This window comes from Sinocyclocheilus rhinocerous, unplaced genomic scaffold, assembly GCF_001515625.1.
Source record: "Sinocyclocheilus rhinocerous isolate Xijiao unplaced genomic scaffold, SAMN03320098_v1.1 scaffold520, whole genome shotgun sequence".
Lineage (NCBI taxonomy): Eukaryota > Metazoa > Chordata > Actinopteri > Cypriniformes > Cyprinidae > Sinocyclocheilus > Sinocyclocheilus rhinocerous.
In genome coordinates this window covers 22,394-39,551 of record NW_015666539.1, presented here as the reverse complement: position 1 = coordinate 39,551, position 17,158 = coordinate 22,394, and the positions used below count along the sequence as shown (strand labels likewise).

At 41.9% G+C, this 17,158-nt stretch overlaps 1 protein-coding gene across 2 annotated transcripts in view; it reads right to left on the bottom strand.

Annotated features, from left to right (window-relative positions):
• Positions 1-1,027: 1,027 nt before the first annotated feature.
• gbgt1l1 (globoside alpha-1,3-N-acetylgalactosaminyltransferase 1, like 1) overlaps positions 1,028-17,158 on the bottom strand; it is a 21,383-nt gene continuing 5,252 nt past the window's right edge. For both annotated transcript variants that reach the window (XM_016544021.1, XM_016544022.1), the window contains exons 3-6: positions 9,810-9,845; positions 2,775-2,798; positions 2,356-2,490; positions 1,028-1,928 (exon numbers count right to left, since the gene is read on the bottom strand). In XM_016544021.1, coding sequence (XP_016399507.1) covers positions 1,238-1,928; positions 2,356-2,490; positions 2,775-2,798; positions 9,810-9,845 — 886 coding nt within the window. In that variant the 3' untranslated portion in view covers positions 1,028-1,237. The remainder of the gene's footprint in view (positions 1,929-2,355; positions 2,491-2,774; positions 2,799-9,809; positions 9,846-17,158) is intronic.

The window sequence follows — 17,158 nt, the reverse complement described above, 5'->3', positions numbered from 1 at the left end:
GTGGTGAGAGGGGCACCTCAGCCGATGAGGGCAAAGGGGCAGTGGCTCTAGTCACCGGGCCACCCCCCTGTGCACGGCCCTGGTTCCAAGCATGGTTGGTCAAGTGGTTCCTTGACCAAATTACAGTTCCATATCTTTATGCGAATCTTTAGAGCAAATGTTTGAAGATAATCTTGCTGAACAACCTTTATAACTTTATATAATTCTGGATGAGCTGGATCTATATGTAAATTATGGTTTAAAGGACCATCAACTTAAAGTACAGGTGTGCAAATAGGAGGACTGAATTGCAGGAGTGGTTGGAAAAGAGTATCAGGACTTTACAGTGCACACCAGATATTGTGGTAGACTTCAAATATTATACTGCAAACATTACAAACAATACATGTGAAACAGCATAAAAATTAGATTAAGTTAATCTGAAAATTAAATTAAGACTAGTCAAAATTCCAGCTTGTGGGACATTCAATTAATTGGAAATGTTTTTTGAATACTGTTTTTGTTCTAATTTAATGTATTATCATTAGTATTATTTCTTAAAAAGTTGTACCATATTTAAAAAAGCAGTAGCTACATTCTTAATACATTTATGGTTTAAGAAATACATTTTTACAAGTGTTATTGTTTGGGTTTATTATAAATGTAGTGTGTGTTTTCAGTATTTTGAGGTTAAATAGATTAGGTCTATTTATGAGTTTTGATTAGGTCTTATACACTGCAAAATAAACATAAAACATTGAATGAATTTTATGCTTAAAACAAGTAAAAATCTCCAAATAGACCAAGAGAAAACACATTTTACATGATGTCTAAAAACAAGTCTTAATTATTATTTGCTTCTCAGGTTAATTAATGTTGTTTTAAGGATACGACTTTTTTTTACTAGAAAAAGTCAGAGAAGAAAAACAGGATTTGCCATGTGAAATATTATTAGATGTTTTATATGAGCACATCTGGTCATCACTGATTCACAGCTCACAAGAACATTATATATATATATATATATATATATATATATACACACACACATGGCATCGTTATTGACTTGTGAATTATATATCTGAACAATATTATGGCACATGATTTATCAGCATTTAACAAGGTATCAGACATTGTCAGTCATAACAAAAACCATGTGTCTTTCAGTTAAATGTCCTTGTGGAAAGCCAAGTTTTAAATTTTTTTCCCCCTTGTGAAACTCAACATGTTGATGAGGATGTAAACTTTCACAAAATTGCTACAAGTTTGGACGAACTTCAGCATTGTTTTTAGCTACATGAGAGAAGCGAATTATTTTCACTTGGCCTGCACTCATACTAATGTCCCGCCACAGATATTCAGGTGAAAGCAGTTTGCTGGGTTTGTTATAAAAGAAATACTTGTTCAAGTGAGATTCCTCGTGCCATATCGCCTCAATGGAGTTTGCAGCATCAATGTTCAGCTGCTCTTGGCAGGTTTTGGTGAGATTTTGTACATCTTTCAATGAGCCGCCAAATGCAGCGCCAGTATAATAATAATCACCTTCCCCAGCTGGAATATATGCTTGAGACTCTCGTCTGTGCTCATATGTAAATATGAACCTTGGAACATTAAAGAACCAAGGATGCATCACACCTACCAAATGACCCAAAGTCTCCACACCCCAACGGCCATAGAACTTTGTATCTACGTCAAGGCAGAAAATATAGTCTGCCTCATTGGCCAGTTCATTCTCTATTAGTTTTTTCAGTATTTCCATCCTGCCCATACTAATGTCCTGCCATCTGTTCAAACTTGGAACCTTCTTTACTGTCAGATAACGTTCTTGACCTAGTTTTACATTAGGAATTGCCTCTGGTTGATCTGTAAACAGGTAGTAATGCACTCGAAATCCAACAAAGTAATGCTCCTCTGCTGACTCCAGAAAATCTTTGAGAAAACGTGTATATCTGGAAAAAAGTGAGAGGAACAGGTATTACAATGTATCAATTTTATGTGTATGTTACTGACCCCATATATAATTTTTAAAGAAATTAATACTTTTATTAAGCAAGGACAGTAAAAAGTAACAGTAAAAACAAACTATTGTTACAAAAGATATCGATTTCAAATCAATGCTATACACAAAATATAAACAAAAGACACTTTTATTAGTAAAGTAGCTTGCATGTACAGTAAGCATGCAGTTTGCCTTTCCTTAGTAATTTTGTTGCTAGTTAAATTTACGAAATCTAAGGACATCACAAAATCTTCCAAGAACACTGTATTAACATAAAAGATAATAAAATAAATAGAATATAATGAAAAAAAAGGGGGAGAAATGATCAAGAGAAAAAGATGTATTTTGAGAGTCTGAGAAGTATGTAAATTTGTTACTTTCCCAAAGCGAAGAGAGTGGTCGCTACGGTGATGTTTTGTTGTTTGTAGATAGAGTCGATCAGTGTGGAGTCAAAGGTTCCCTCCCAAACAATCGGGGCTAACCATGGTGTTACAAAAGCAACATCTGTCCGACTGTATTAAACACACACACACACGTAATCATTCATTGATTACAATTAAACATTGGTGTTCCTATGCAAGCATGTGTACACTGTAAACAGTTTCCATAAGCAGCATATATTTTCAACAATTTGCAAAAATTAAAGAATTTGCATTCTTCAATTATCTTATGTCAGGGTATTAAACATTGTCTTAAGGTTTAAAAGCACCATATAGTGTAATTATGTGTGTGCATGAGCTTACTCGTATGTTGAAGAGAGAATACATATGTGTGTATGCATTATATGAATACTTACCCCAGGTGACCTGTTAGATGATTTCTGCAACCCAAAACACAAATATGACTGGACTATGTAACTCATGTTTAGCTGTAATCAAACTACAACAGCAGGGTTTTCCATAGTCAAGCAACAGTCCTCATCTGTATGTCAGAGTATACATAACATTATGCTTAATTACATGTCACATATCACCGGTATTTCAGAGCATACGCACAATGTGTATAAATACTGGGTGAGGCTGAGCTACAATTGTGTTATCCGTCTGTCCAACCAATAACTGTGGTACACAATAATTGCACTGGTATGATTTCAGTCGGACTAAAGCAGTTATATTGTTACATTAAAAGTACAATTACTGATAAAAACTACTTAATTACTGTAACGTGAGTATTTGTAATTCGTTACTTCACACCCCTGCATTTTAATAAATTGTAGCCTCAATTTCCTGTTCTTAGCTGACAGGACTGGCACCTGGGCTGCGTTCAGCCCCGACAAAACAGTGCTGCGTTGAACACCCTGTTCTGATGACGCAAGAGTTGCAACTATGGCAGCTGAGAAGGCCATTCTTTGTGTTCTTTTTGAAGAATTTTCGGAGCCTGATGAAATCAGTATAAATACGTGTTTAATACTGCAAAATACACTCGATGTTAGGCTACAGTCACTGCCCTTGCCGTCCAGAATAAAATAGAACATTCCAATCGAGTGAAGGGATTTGTGGAATCTGCGGTTCCTAATTATTGTGATTTGATCCAACATTTGCCTCGCATTTCAGGATGAAAGGACAAACATTTCAACATTTCAAAAAATCGTTCTGCTCGTGTTTCATGAATAAGGCCCATTGCGCGGACCTGCTGGCCCGCGTGCTCCGGACCCCCCACGTTGTGGCTGGCGGCCTATTCAGGGTGAGGCCCACTGCCGCCAGCGTGCCGCTGGTGGGCCCTCCCTCTCCCAGGTGACAGGAGTGTCGTCTTGCCGCTCCGCCAACCCCAACGGTCGCCCCGTTCCCTGGCTTCCTTCCCCGAGGGCTGCTTCCACCCTCCTTCCAACATCGCGGAGTTTGTGTCCTTTGGCCAGGAGGAGGGGGGGGATGACTCGATGTCCATTTCGGCCTCAGAGAGGGAGGATTGGGCGGGATCGGAGCCCTATTAACTGGACAGCATGGGGCCCCCAGACCTCCAGGAGGAGCTCATGAGGGTTCTGTCGAAGGCTGTCCAGGAGTTGGAGCTTACCTGGAGTCCTCCAGAGGAGTATGCCAGGAGTAAGCTCGACTCCTGATATTTCAGGTCCACCCGGAAAGCTGACTCGAGGGCGTCGATCCCATTCTTCCCTGACGTACACAAGCAGCTGGTGAAAATGTGGTCTGCGCCCCAATTGGCACGCGTCCACTCTGCCACACAGGCATCTTTTCCCACGTGGATGGGGCGGAGGCCCACGGGTACGTGCGCTCTCCCCCAGTCGAGGAGACCGTCGCTGCACACCTGTGTCCTGCAGCAGCCAAGACCCTAGGCTGGGACATCAGCCTCCCCTCGAAGCCGTGCAGGACCACCGCCCACCTCGCTAATAAAGCGACATGCCTCTGATGGCGAGGTGGCTTCCGCGTTGCACGCCATGGCGGTGCTGCAGGTTTTCCAGGCGAAGCTCCTGCAGGCAGCGGCGGGCGGAGCCCTCATTGCGGAGGCCATTAAGGATCTGCGAGCGGACCAGGCCGTGGGTAAGGCCATGGGTTTTATGGTCATCCATCAGAGGCACCTATGGTTAAACCTGGCTGACCTCAAGGATGCTGACCGTAAAGTGCTACTGAACGCTCCCGTGACCTCTTTGGTGACGCCGTGGAGTCCATTATTGAACGCTTCGCAGAGGCTCAAAAGCACACCAAAGCCATGAGTCACGTGATGTCGAGGTGCGCTTTCCAGCAACAGACGGCGAGGATCCAGGTCCTCGACGGCACCTGGCTCTTCCCAACGGAGGGATAACCCCAGGCCAGGGACCGCGGCGGTGACTGCTACTGCTCCTCGCCAGGAGCCGGATGTCCGGAGGAAGGCATGGGGTCCCGGGAAGAAGCGCCATGGCCAGTGGAGGAGCCCGCGACGTGACTCTCGTCCGCCGCCGGCTGCTAAGCCGTTGCCCTGATGGTCTGAAGAGACGAGGAGAGTGTGTAAGTGGCCTGGCTCCCAAGCACCACAAGTTCATGTTTTCAAATGTTTGTGTGTTGAACATTCATTCAATAAACATGCATACATTCTCTCAAAAAGAGCTCTTTCCTCCTCACTCAGTCAATGTGGCGCCGCTCGCCCCGCCTCAGAGCAGTGCACAGGAGTAACACAGGTTATAGTCGCGCAGCACTCGCCGGCGCATCCGACAACCAAGCCGCTATGTCAGTTTCTGAGCGCGTGGGAAGTTATTCCGGGAATCTCGCGCTGGCTACTCGGTGTGATAGAGCGTAGGTATACCCATCAATTCAGATGCAGACCACCCCGTTTCGTGGTGCAGTCTCTAACATTGCCTCGAAATGCCCTGGTTCTGAGACAAGAGGTATGCAGTCTGCTCGAAAAAGGAGCGATAGAGCGAGTCCGCCGAGTGAGCTGGAGAGCGGGTTTTATAGCCGATATCTCGTGATACCCAAAAGAGACGGGGGACTCCGCCCATTTCTAGATCTCAGGCCCATCAACAGAGCGCTTTGCAAGCGTCCGTTCAGGATGATAACGCTGAAACAGATCCTGGCGCAAATTCACCCCGGGGACTGGTTTGCGTCCGTGGACTTAAAGGACGCGTACTTTCACAATCAGATAGCACCGCATCACAGACGTTTTCTGAGGTTTGTTTTCGAGGGCAGAGCGTACCAAAACCCTGTTCTCCCGTTCGGGCTGGCTTTCGCCCCACGCACTTTCTCAAAGTGCATGGATGCAGCACTTTTACCCCTCAGAGCGAGCGGGATGCGCGTTCTCAGCTATCTGGACGATTGGCTGATTTTAGCTCAGTCCCGGGACACGCTAGTCAGCCATAGGGATGTGTCCTCATTTGTTAGTCGCCTTGGATAAAAGCGTTTGCTAAATAACAAAATTTAAATATAATGTAAATGTAAATAACAAAACTAAATTTACATTTTAAAACAAGCCTCAAATCAAATAAATAAGTAACACAAATAAAAGAAATCTCTTCATATAAACAAACTAAGGCTTTGTCTGTGCTCTTTCCATTTAAAATTAGAGGCAATCATTTCCAAACAATGATATAATTATGTTTAATAATCATTAAACATAATAATAATCATTATCCAAACAAAGATGCTGCATACATGAGCAGTTTTTAATCTAAATAAGATTGTATAATTCCGAAATTTGAAACATAAACAGAATAGTGTGACTTCAGTTTTGTGAAACTATACATAAAAATATCTGCATGAAACAGCAGACGAGCTGAATGAGACGCAGATTCACTCTCTGCCAGCAGATGGCGCTTAAAGCATTTCCTTGGTTTCCGCTGTAAACACAGCAGCGCTGCAGTCATGAACTTTAATATGCATTATGCAGAGGCAAGAGGAAAAGAAAAAATACCATCTAAACGTTTATAAAGAAAGTAAGTTCCCCTCAGACATACATTCATATAAACTCCTACCCCTAAATGAATCGCGATTTGTTTAGCATCTCAACCGATTTGAATCGTCACATATTTGAATCGATTTTCAACCGGCTCGCGGTTAATTGTTACATCCCTAGTCAGCCATATAGACACGCTGCTGTGTCACTTGGTGTCCCTAGGGCTATGTGTCAACATGCTGAAGAGCATTCTCGCCCCGAGTCAGTCTATAACATATCTGGGGGTGTGTTTCGACTCAGTGGAGATGTGAGCCCGCCTCTCTCGGGAGCGCTCGGTGGCCATTTTGTCCTGCACCATTTCAGACTGGACAGCTCTGTTCACTTGAAGGAATTTCAGAGGCTGCTGGGACTCATGGCGTCCGTTTCAGCGGTATGTCATCTGGGCTTACTACACATGCGTCTGCTGCAGTTATGGCTGAAATCTCGAGTCCTTTGGACGGCGTGGACTTCGGGCCGTTTGTGCATCGCAGTCTCCTGCGGCTGCATCGAAGCTCTGAGGTCGTGGCGCAACCCAGATCACTTCAGCCGGGGGGTTCCCCTGGGCTTGGTGATGTCGCGCGTCGTGGTCATGACGGACGCATCGACTCACGGATGGGGAGCAGTGTGCAAAGGCATGCCGGCTTCGGGGCTGTGGTCAGAATCTGGCCTGGCCAGAAGAGCCGGTGGCACATAAACTGCTTGGAGCTGGAGGCAGTGTTCTTAGCTTTAAAGGATTTTCGGACGCAGCTGGAACAGCGGCACGTACTGATTCGCACTGACAACATGTCTGTGGTCTCGTACATAAATCACCAAGGAGGCATACGCTCCAGGGCTCTGTAGAAGCAAGCAGCGAATGTCCTGTTATGGGCGGACCGTCACTTTCTCTCCATCAGAGCAGCGCACATACCCGGTCTCCTGAACCGCAGGGTGGACATGCTTTCGAGGAAAGGGATTCCTCAAGGAGAGTGGAGGTTGCACCCCGAGTCGGTCCAGATGATTTGAGCCTGCTACGGGAGAGCGGAGGTGGATCTGTTCGCCACGAGCGAGAAAACGCACTGCCTGTCTTACTCCCCGCTGGAAGGGGATGCTCTGACATCACACTGGCCAGCAATCAGGCTGTATGCGTTTCCTCCGATCAAGATATTGCCACTGGTGTTATGCAAGATCAGGGAGGAGGAGGCTTCGGTGATACTCATCGCCCCAAACTGGACGAACCAGCCTTGGTTCCTGGACCTGGCGGAGCTGCTGGTGGCGCCGCCCTGGCCAATCCCCATCAGGAAGGATCTGCTGTCACAAGCGAGCGGCTAGGTGTGGCACCCGAACCCGGGGTTATGTAAGACAGTACCCAGATTTGAAGACTACAGTAAGATTTAACTTCTACTGTTAATAAGATTTTGGTAGGCTACTATTAGATGGATAGCCTAAATGTCCTAATTCAGATGGGCTACCTCTTTTTTTTTTTTTATGGTATATCAAAAAGTGTATATTTTTTAAATGTGATTGTTGGTACATTTTACCAGTTTTTACCATACTTTCAAAACAAAAATTTAAATAGGAAAAATATGCAATATGAAAATAATTGAAGACAAAATGTGTTTTACTGAGAAAAAACAAGATTTGGTTTTTAAAAAGTCTTCAGCCTGGAAAAAGGGGGGTCGTCTTATAATCAGGGTCGTCTTATATTCGGGCCAATACGGTATATGTGTGTTCAATCTCGCGGAGTGTGTAACTTGTTCAGGCTGCTCGTAGCCTCTCTCACGGCAGGATTGGATATCGTTCCCATAGCGGAGAAACCTCCGTGATGTCTTGTGGAAGCTCGAAAGGGAACATCTCCGGTTACTATCATAACCTCGGTTCCCTGAGAGCAGGAACGAGACATTGCGGAAGTCGCCGTGTGTGCTGCTCGACCATCTAAGCGGAGTTCAGTATCAGATTCTGACGTAATTGTCACGTGCACTGCATTTTATACTGCCTCTCGAGCTCATTAGTATTGGCATACTTCGCAACAATTGGCCAGTCAATTGGACTGGCGTGAGCCAATAGGACTTCAGGAAAGGTTGCCATAGAGGAGAAACCTCCATGATGTCTCGTTCCCATTCTCAGGGAACCGAGGTTACGATAGTAACCGGAGACGTTTTCTGCTGCTGTAGCCCATCTGCTTTAAGCTTCAACATGCTGTGCATTCAGAGTTGCTCTTCTGCATACCTCAGTTGTAACAAGTGGTTATTTGAGTTAGGCCTTTCTATCAACTGGAACCATTGAACCCTAATATGGGCAAAAGCATCCAGCGATCGCTGTAGCTAAAGCCAAGTTCACACTACACGACTTTAAACGTCGGCAGATCGCTGTGCTGTTCAGACTACATGTCTTGCTGTCTGTCTTGAAGCCGTTGTGGTGTTTACACTACGCGACACTACGTAAATGATCCACAACAGGGGGTCACACACTACACGAGCCGACAACTCTGTCACCCAACGACTCTACACGGTCCCCAAACCACATTTTGTCACAAAAACATACGCGAGAAGTGGAACGGGAATGACGCGAAACAAGTGAAACAGGAGTTATTTGAAAATGGATGTTGGGAAGAAATTAGTGCTGTAAGCTGTTTTGCGTGATGATGCATTTTGAAAAATTTCGCTCCATTTCGTGTCTAAACTTTTCTTAAAGCCGTGTTGCTGCTTCTGTTTTTCTTCCGCTGACCTTAACCCATGCCTTGCTCTCTCATTGGCTGTAGCTCGTCGTGACACCTGACACCACGTGATGTCGAGTCGGCAGACCGGTCCAGGTATTTAGCATTCTAGACATTTGCGTTGAGTAGCTCACACAAAGATTGCCGAGCACTGATCACCCGCCGATTTTCCCCTGATCACAGCCCGACTTGTCGGCAAGGTCATTGACTTGCAAATTGGGCTTAAATCGGGCTTAAAATCCTGTAGTGTGAACTTGGCTTAAACTGAATAAAAAGCAGAAATGTTTGAACTGATGAAGTATGAAGACAATAAATAAACGATTGTGACAATATATTGTTTATGTGTGTTTTTCAAGTCATCCCCAGGTAATAAATAAAATATATGAATGATGCCGTGACAGTACAGAAATAAAATATATTTTCTGGCTTATTCTGTGATAAAAATGGAAAAAGTGTTTGTAGAATATAAATCAATCATAAAATTGTCATTAGGAAAAACAAAATAATAATAATAACAATATTATATATATATATATATATATATATACACACACACACATACATACATATAGTATATATATATATATATATATATATATATTACAAATTATTGGTTATTGTCCAGCAGTGTTTGATTGTTATTGTTTGATTTCTTAGCCAGTTAAAAGTAAGAGAAAATAAAATAAGAGTTTTTTATTTTTTTGTCAGTTAGAAATTGTTTAAATCAGGCTGAAACTGAATGTTTCATGTCCATGTGAATTTGCATGAATATAGACTACTCACCCAAACCAAATGGAGTTGAATCCCCAGTAAATGAGCCTGTGAGGGAAGACATGATAATCCTAAACAGAGATCTTTTGAAAATGTGTCAACGCTCACACACTTTTTTCAGTGTTTAAGTTCAAAGTAGGTTTTAAGTAATTTAGGTATTTTTCCTTGTCAACAAATGGTCTGAGGAAGGCGCTGAAAATGCTGTTTGTCAACCTCATGCAAGAAAGTTGGTCAGCCTATCTTTTTTAATGGGAAAAAGGAACTCTATATAACGGTTTCAATAACATATCATTATAGTCATTAAATCAGACAACAAAATTATTATAAATTATGTTTCAGGCTGGTTCAGCTAATAAATCTAATACATTTCCATTACATTGTGGTGATGTTTTAGATTTTGTATGTTTAGCTATATAATATCACACATAAATTGTGCCTTTAAAGCTTTAAAATGCTTGCCACATTCCATGAATATTCACTCTCAGAAAAAAATTTGCAAAATTTGTACCCTTAGGGTTTAAGAGCTTGTCATACAACCTTCTTTACTCTTACATAATAGTACCATAAGAGTACATCTTACTACCTTAAAGGGTTAGTTCACCCAAAAATGAAAATTAGCCTGTGTTTTACTCACCCTCGAGGCATCCTGGGTGTATATGACTTTCTTCTTTCAGACGAATCCAGTCTGAGTTATATAAAAAATTGTCCTGGCTATTCCAAGCTCTATCATTGCAGTCAGCGGGTGTTGCAGTTAAACAGTCCACAAGTCGTTAAATAAAGCGCACATATCTATAATAAAACGTGCCTCACATGGCTCCAGGGGGTGAATAAAGGCCTCCTGTAGCCAATCCATGTGTTTTTGTAAGAAAAATATCCGTATTTCAAGCGTAATAAACACTTTTCTCTGACTTCCGGTATCTGTCATACGCGGAAGCCGTTCCGGCGGATGACGTAGCACTTCGGCGTGATTACTGACGAATGCGGAGAGAGAACAAAACAAAACGCCGGTCACGAATTAGAAGTACAAACCGAGGATTTGTAAAGAAAAATGTTGGAGGATTTCGATATAAACCAAGAGGAGACTGGTTTTCCTTTGCTAAAGTAAGGAAACTTTGCTTCCTTTGCTCCTATAAACAAACTCGCGAGACTAGCATATCTCAGAGGTGTGCACGCTGCACATACGTCCTGCGTCATCCGCCGGAACGCCTCGCCATGTGAGGCACGTTTTATTATGGATGCGTGCGCTTTATTTGACGACTTGTGGACTGTTCAACTGCAACACCCGCTGACTGCAATGATAGAGCATGGAATAGCCAGGACAATTTTTAATATAACTCAGACTGGATTCGTCTGAAAGAAGAAAGTCACATACACTTAGGATGCTTCGAGGGTGAGTAAAACACAGGCTAATTTTCATTTTTGGGTGAACTAACCCTTTAAGGGTGCATATATATATATATATATACACTACACTGTGTATATATACACACGGCAATGGGCATGGAAAACAGCTCAACCCAACATTAGGCTAACACTAGGCAACAATAAGGCTTTATTGTGTTATTTGTGTACATCCAGGATTTTTTTCATTGAACAAACCTACAGTGGAGATTAGCTGTGGGTATATACCATTGATCTACTAACATGTTTTACAAAATAACCAGAGAATTTCAACAAAAAACATTATTTTGTGGAAAACACAGTCATCAAAATTAAAGAACAGTAACCACTGTAGCACTAAAGAAGATTACAACTAAAATTTTGGAGCGTTACAGCTGTCAGAAATTAGTAGGAAGTGTAGAGGACATCACTAGTTTCTCACACAGCTCTTTTCTTGGTCCACTTTTCTTCTTATTTCGGTAACTGTGGTGGGTTTCGTAGCCATAACTTTGTCTCCAAGGATTTTCCAGTGATTTTCAATTGGGTTTAGATCAGGACTCTGGGCTGGCCATTTCATTATTTCAATGTTCTTAGCTTCAAGGAACTGCTTTACCCGTTTTGAAGTGCGACAGGGGCATTGTCTTGTTGGCTGATTGGGAGATGCTTGCAGGGAAGGAACCGCACGTTGCTGAAGGAGGTTCTGATAAACATATGCATTCACCCTGCCATGTGTCTGTATAAGAGGCCCAACTCCTGGTGCAAAAAACATCCACCAAACCATGACACTTCCTCCTCCACCTTTCACTGACTTCTTTACACACTTACGGTTCAATCTTTCCCCAGCTTGATGCCAAACATTAAGATTAAATTTCATATTTGAAATCACCAATGAAATCTGGCAACTGTCTAAAAAATGTTGTTTCTTTTGCTCAAATAGCGTTAAAAAAAGCTTATTTTTCAGGCTAGACCAGCCAGTGCGCATGCGCAGTCCTGAGCGCATGTGTCAGAACGCTGATTTTTTCTATAGCAACCGGGACTTCCAACAGCAGCTGCAGTGACGCTCTGACTTTACCGATTAGCGATTGACTCTTTTACTCAGAAGGCGGGGCTTCGTTCGATAGAGCGGCCATACTGAGCGTTGCATTTTTCCCCATTCAAAACTATACGAGTGGCACGTCTTGGGAATTCTATAGTCTTTGTTATGGAACAGCAGTGATACAGTGTTTCCTTGGTTACCGCTGTAAACAAAGCAGCACAGCACTGCTTTATTATGCATTAATACAGAGTCAAGATGAAAAGAAAATATAATCTAAACTTTTCTAAAGACAGTCAGTTCCCCTCAGAGATACATTCATATAAAGTCCTACCTCCAACTATATCGCGATTTGTTTAATATCTCAACCGATTTGAATCGTCACATATTTGTATCGTTTTTCAACCGGCTCACAGTGCATCGTTACATCCCTAGCTTTTAGTCCAACTTCTCTTAAACGTCACAAGACAGATCCTTACCCTGTTCATGAGCCACATCCAAAAGGTAAAGGGGGAGGTGTTGCTTCAATTTATAACAATGTTTTCAGTATTTCTCAGAGGAGGACCTCTACAGCCCTGAATGTCAGCGGAGATCAGGACAACTAGATGAGCCCCAGATACAGATCCCCTGTAATGACCTTGTCTCAGACGACCACCGGGACTAGACCACAGGAACCAGATGATTCCTCTGCACAATGTGACTTTGCTGCAGCCTGGAATTGAACTGCTGGTTTTGTCTGGTCAGAGGAGAACTGGCCCCCCGACTGAGCTTGGTTTCTCCCAAGGTTTTTTCTCCATTCTGTCACCGATGGAGTTTTGGTTCCTTGCTGCTGTCGCCTCTGGCTTGCTTAGTTGGGGACACTTCATTTCCAGCGATATTGTTGACTTGATTGCAAATGATTGCAAAGATACTTTTTAAACTGAACTGAGCTGGATGATGACATCACTGAATTCAATGATGAACTGCCTTTAACTGACAAATTAGTGTTTACTATTGTAATTTTGCATTATTGACATTATTTTTCTAATTAATACTGTTCAGTTGCTTTGACACAATCTGTATTGTTAAAAGCGCTATATAAATAAAGGCGACTTGACTTGACTTGTTCAGCGCTGAATTGGCGAGCAATTCCAGCTGCAGTGTTGAACCAATTCCACATCGAGAGTCTCCGCATTATCCTCTCCTCTCATGCATTTGTCTTATGTGGACGACCAGCCTTTTTGGGGGACTTGAATGAATTTGTATCATTATAAAGCTGCAATATTCAAGAAACCACAGATTTAGAATGGCCAACTTCTCTTGCAGTGGCTGAAAGGGTCATCCCTTTGGCCTTCATCTGAACAACCTGCTGTTGCAGGGTTTCAGTCACCTTAGAGTGGCCTTCCATCTTGCATTCTCAGTGAAAATTAGAGTAAAGCTGCCAGTTAAATAGGGTTTGTCATATAATTAATGAAATTAGCACCAGGTGCAAGACTATCACCAATAACTTGGAGGTACCTGTAAGTGTTCTCTAATTTCGATCAGAGTTCTTTCTCAAATATCTCATTTAAGTTTTTTATACTGTGCTTCAGAATACAATTAATTTATGAAATATGCTTAAAAAACTGCCCTTCTACTCCTGTTAGGATAAGTTCAAATAGGACTAAGCAGTGACCTTGAAATTTAGGAAATTGTAGGTTGTTCTCTAATTTTGATCTCCACTGTATGTTATTGTCCTTTCAAATGTTCCATCAGCAACGTTTGATGAGCAGATCAACATTCAGACAGTCTTCACAGCCTCACTGGTTGTCTGTATGATCATTTATATTTTTGAGAATAATAGTTTCTGTCATCTGACACCTGCATTAATGGATGCTGTTTAAACATACCAAACTGCTTTTTGGTTTTGTGAGAATTTAAAGGTTAAACCACTATGTACTTAGTCTATACAAAATGCATTTTCCATGTGCAGTCAACCAATAACTATCAAGCTATCTTGTATTATATAAAAAAAATTACTAAAAGCTTTAATTTTTTTTTTCTTAAAGGTGTCAAACTGTTTTAAGGGTCAAACTGTGTTAACAGAAAACTGACAAAGCTCTGCTGCTTCTTATGGTACATACAAACTAACCAGCCACTTTATTAGGTACACCTTGCTAGTATGGGCTTGGACCCCCTTTTGCCTTTAGAACTGCCATAATTCTTCATGGCATAGATTCAGCAAGGTGCTGGAAACATTCCTCAGAAATTCTGATCCATATTGACGTGATAGCATCACGCAGTTGCTGCAGATTTGTCGGCTGCACATCCATTATGCAAATCTCTCGTTCCAGCACATCTCAAAGGTGGTCTATTGGATTGAGATCTGGTGAGGCCATTTGAGTATAGTGAATTCATTGTCATGTTCAAGAAATCAGTTTGAAATGATCTGAAATTATTCTTTGCGACACGGCACATTATCCTGTTGGAAGTAGCCATCACAAGATGGATACACTGTGGTCCTACAAGCATGGACATGGTCAGCAACAATTCTCAGGTAGGCTGTGGAATTTAAAAAAATGCTCAAATGGTACTCTTTTTCTGACCCTTCTCTGTTAAACTTAGAGATGGTTGTTCATGAAAAGTAGATCAGCAGTTTCTGAAATACTCAGACCAGAGGCCTGTTTCATAAAACAAGTTCACCAAATAAGCCAGGCTTATTTCAGGTAGTTTGACTCATTGTCAAATGATTTGGTTCCATAAAGCAAATTTAACATAGATCAAGCTCAGTCAATGGGGGCAACTTAGGCTGGGAAACTAACCTGGGGAGCATTTTACCAAAAGCATTGTTAGCTAATTATGGTGGTAAGTTCCACTGAACTCTATTGGTAACGACAGAACTTGTGACCATAGTTGTTTTTGGGAAACGCACCCCTGGTCCGGGGCAGGCTAACTGTCAGGCTAAGCCTGAGTTCCTCTAACACTGACCAATAGGAACGCAATGATATTACCACTGACTCTCTCACATACAATTATTTGACTTCATTAACCACTATCAGTCCAAAAATACAAGTATATAGAAAATGCAACTTAAATAACAGATCAAATAAATAAAAATATAGGCTGCAACGGACTATATTTAATGTATTGTGCCCAAGATTTAATGACATTGTTTTAAGATATATGAAAACATTTTAACATGGTTGCTACTTGCACATTCAGTTGATCAACAGTTTCTAGCCATGCAGCCTTTCTCTCTGTTTTTTTTTTTTTGACAGCTGTACTTTTATGGTTATTAGTAGAACATTACAATCTAAAATTGCTCTTTAATGCATTAAAATCACTAAATTAAAAGTTAAAATCACTAAAATATAAATGAAAGTATATAAACAAAAACAGACTACATTTTAACTGGTAAGAGGAACACACATCAACTAATTTGAGCTTAGTAATTAGGACTGTATTAGCTTACATTTGAATTACCCATTACAATAGTCCCTTTACAGTTACTGCTATCATAAAAATATCCGTCTGTTTAGCATGCATGCGCATAAGCCTCACCCACTCTTGACAGCAAAATAGATATATATGCATTCCAGCATTTTCAGATGGAGTCAAGTCACCTTTATTTATATAGCAATTTATACAAACAGATTGTGTTAAAGCAGCTTTAAAGAGGAAAAATGTGTGTTGATAACGCAAGAGGACAATAAACAGTCAGTTTTTCAGTTAAAGTCAGTTCATCATTGATTCAGTGATGTCATGGTCCAGCTCAGTTCAGTTCTCTTCAAATAGTGTCTGTGCAATCAAGTCGACAATATTGCCAGAAATTAAGTGTCCCCAACTAAGCAAGCCAAAGGTGACAGTGGCAAGGAACCAAAACTCCATCGGTGACAGAAATGGAGCAAAAACCTTGAGAGAAACCAGGCTCAGTTTGAGGGCCAGTTCTCCTTTGGCCAGATGAAACCAGCATGCGTGGTTTAAAGATGGAGAATATAGATGTACCTGTGACATGTCAGTTATGCACTGAGGGAAAACACAATGTCTTAAATGCATTAAACAGCACAAATATGTTTGTTGTTTACCATGGTTTTTTAAAGGTGCCATAGAATGCAAAAATCACTTTTATAAGGTGTTTGAACATAGTTGTGTGGCCGCAGTGTGTGAAAACAACCAGCCTATAATGGTAAAAATCCACCCACTCATTGTTTTATAATCCCAATAAATCATAAACAGTCTCTCCACACTAGCAGTTCCAGATTTCTCACTACTATGACATCATACTCGGGGAAAGTCCTGCCCATTTGTGACGCTCTCTGCCCTATCAGCATATATACACAGCCCTGAGTGAGAAGCAGATTCCGCCATTACCGTTTTCTTGCTGTAGCTGCTGGAGGAACAATGTCAGTGCCAAAGAGCCATTAAAAGTGTCGTGTGTTGGGATGCACCAACGAACATAGAAGTCTCCATAGACCACTGAGGACACAGTGGTTAAATATCATTTTCGAAGGAAATGTCCCGGAAAAAAACGGAAAAGTCCTATACGTTTGTGCTAACATTTTATGCCGGACTGCCTCACAAACGAGGGTCAGTTCAGCGCTGGAGTTGTGCAAAGATTGCTTCTGAAAGAGGGATCGATACCAACGCTTCGTGCGCAAACGTCCAGACAAAGTAAGCATAACGCCTCATTTTTTTTTCCAAAAGAGCTTCTTGGCTCTCTGTAAGGCTAATGTTGCTAAAGCTACCATTGTCTCTGCCTGTTTTCACTAATGCTGCCTTTACGTGCTACCAGAATGATCGTAAATAGGAATGTGGTAGTTAAAAATTGCATTTGGAAGCAATGTGAGGATCAGTAACATGGTCACCACCAGTTGAACCGTAACACCGGTATGCCCGCGAGCATGAGCTCTTGAAGCTCCTCACTCTTCTGAAAAGGGAGGCGGGAGCACCAGCTCATTTTCATTTAAAGGGGACAACACAAAAACGGCGC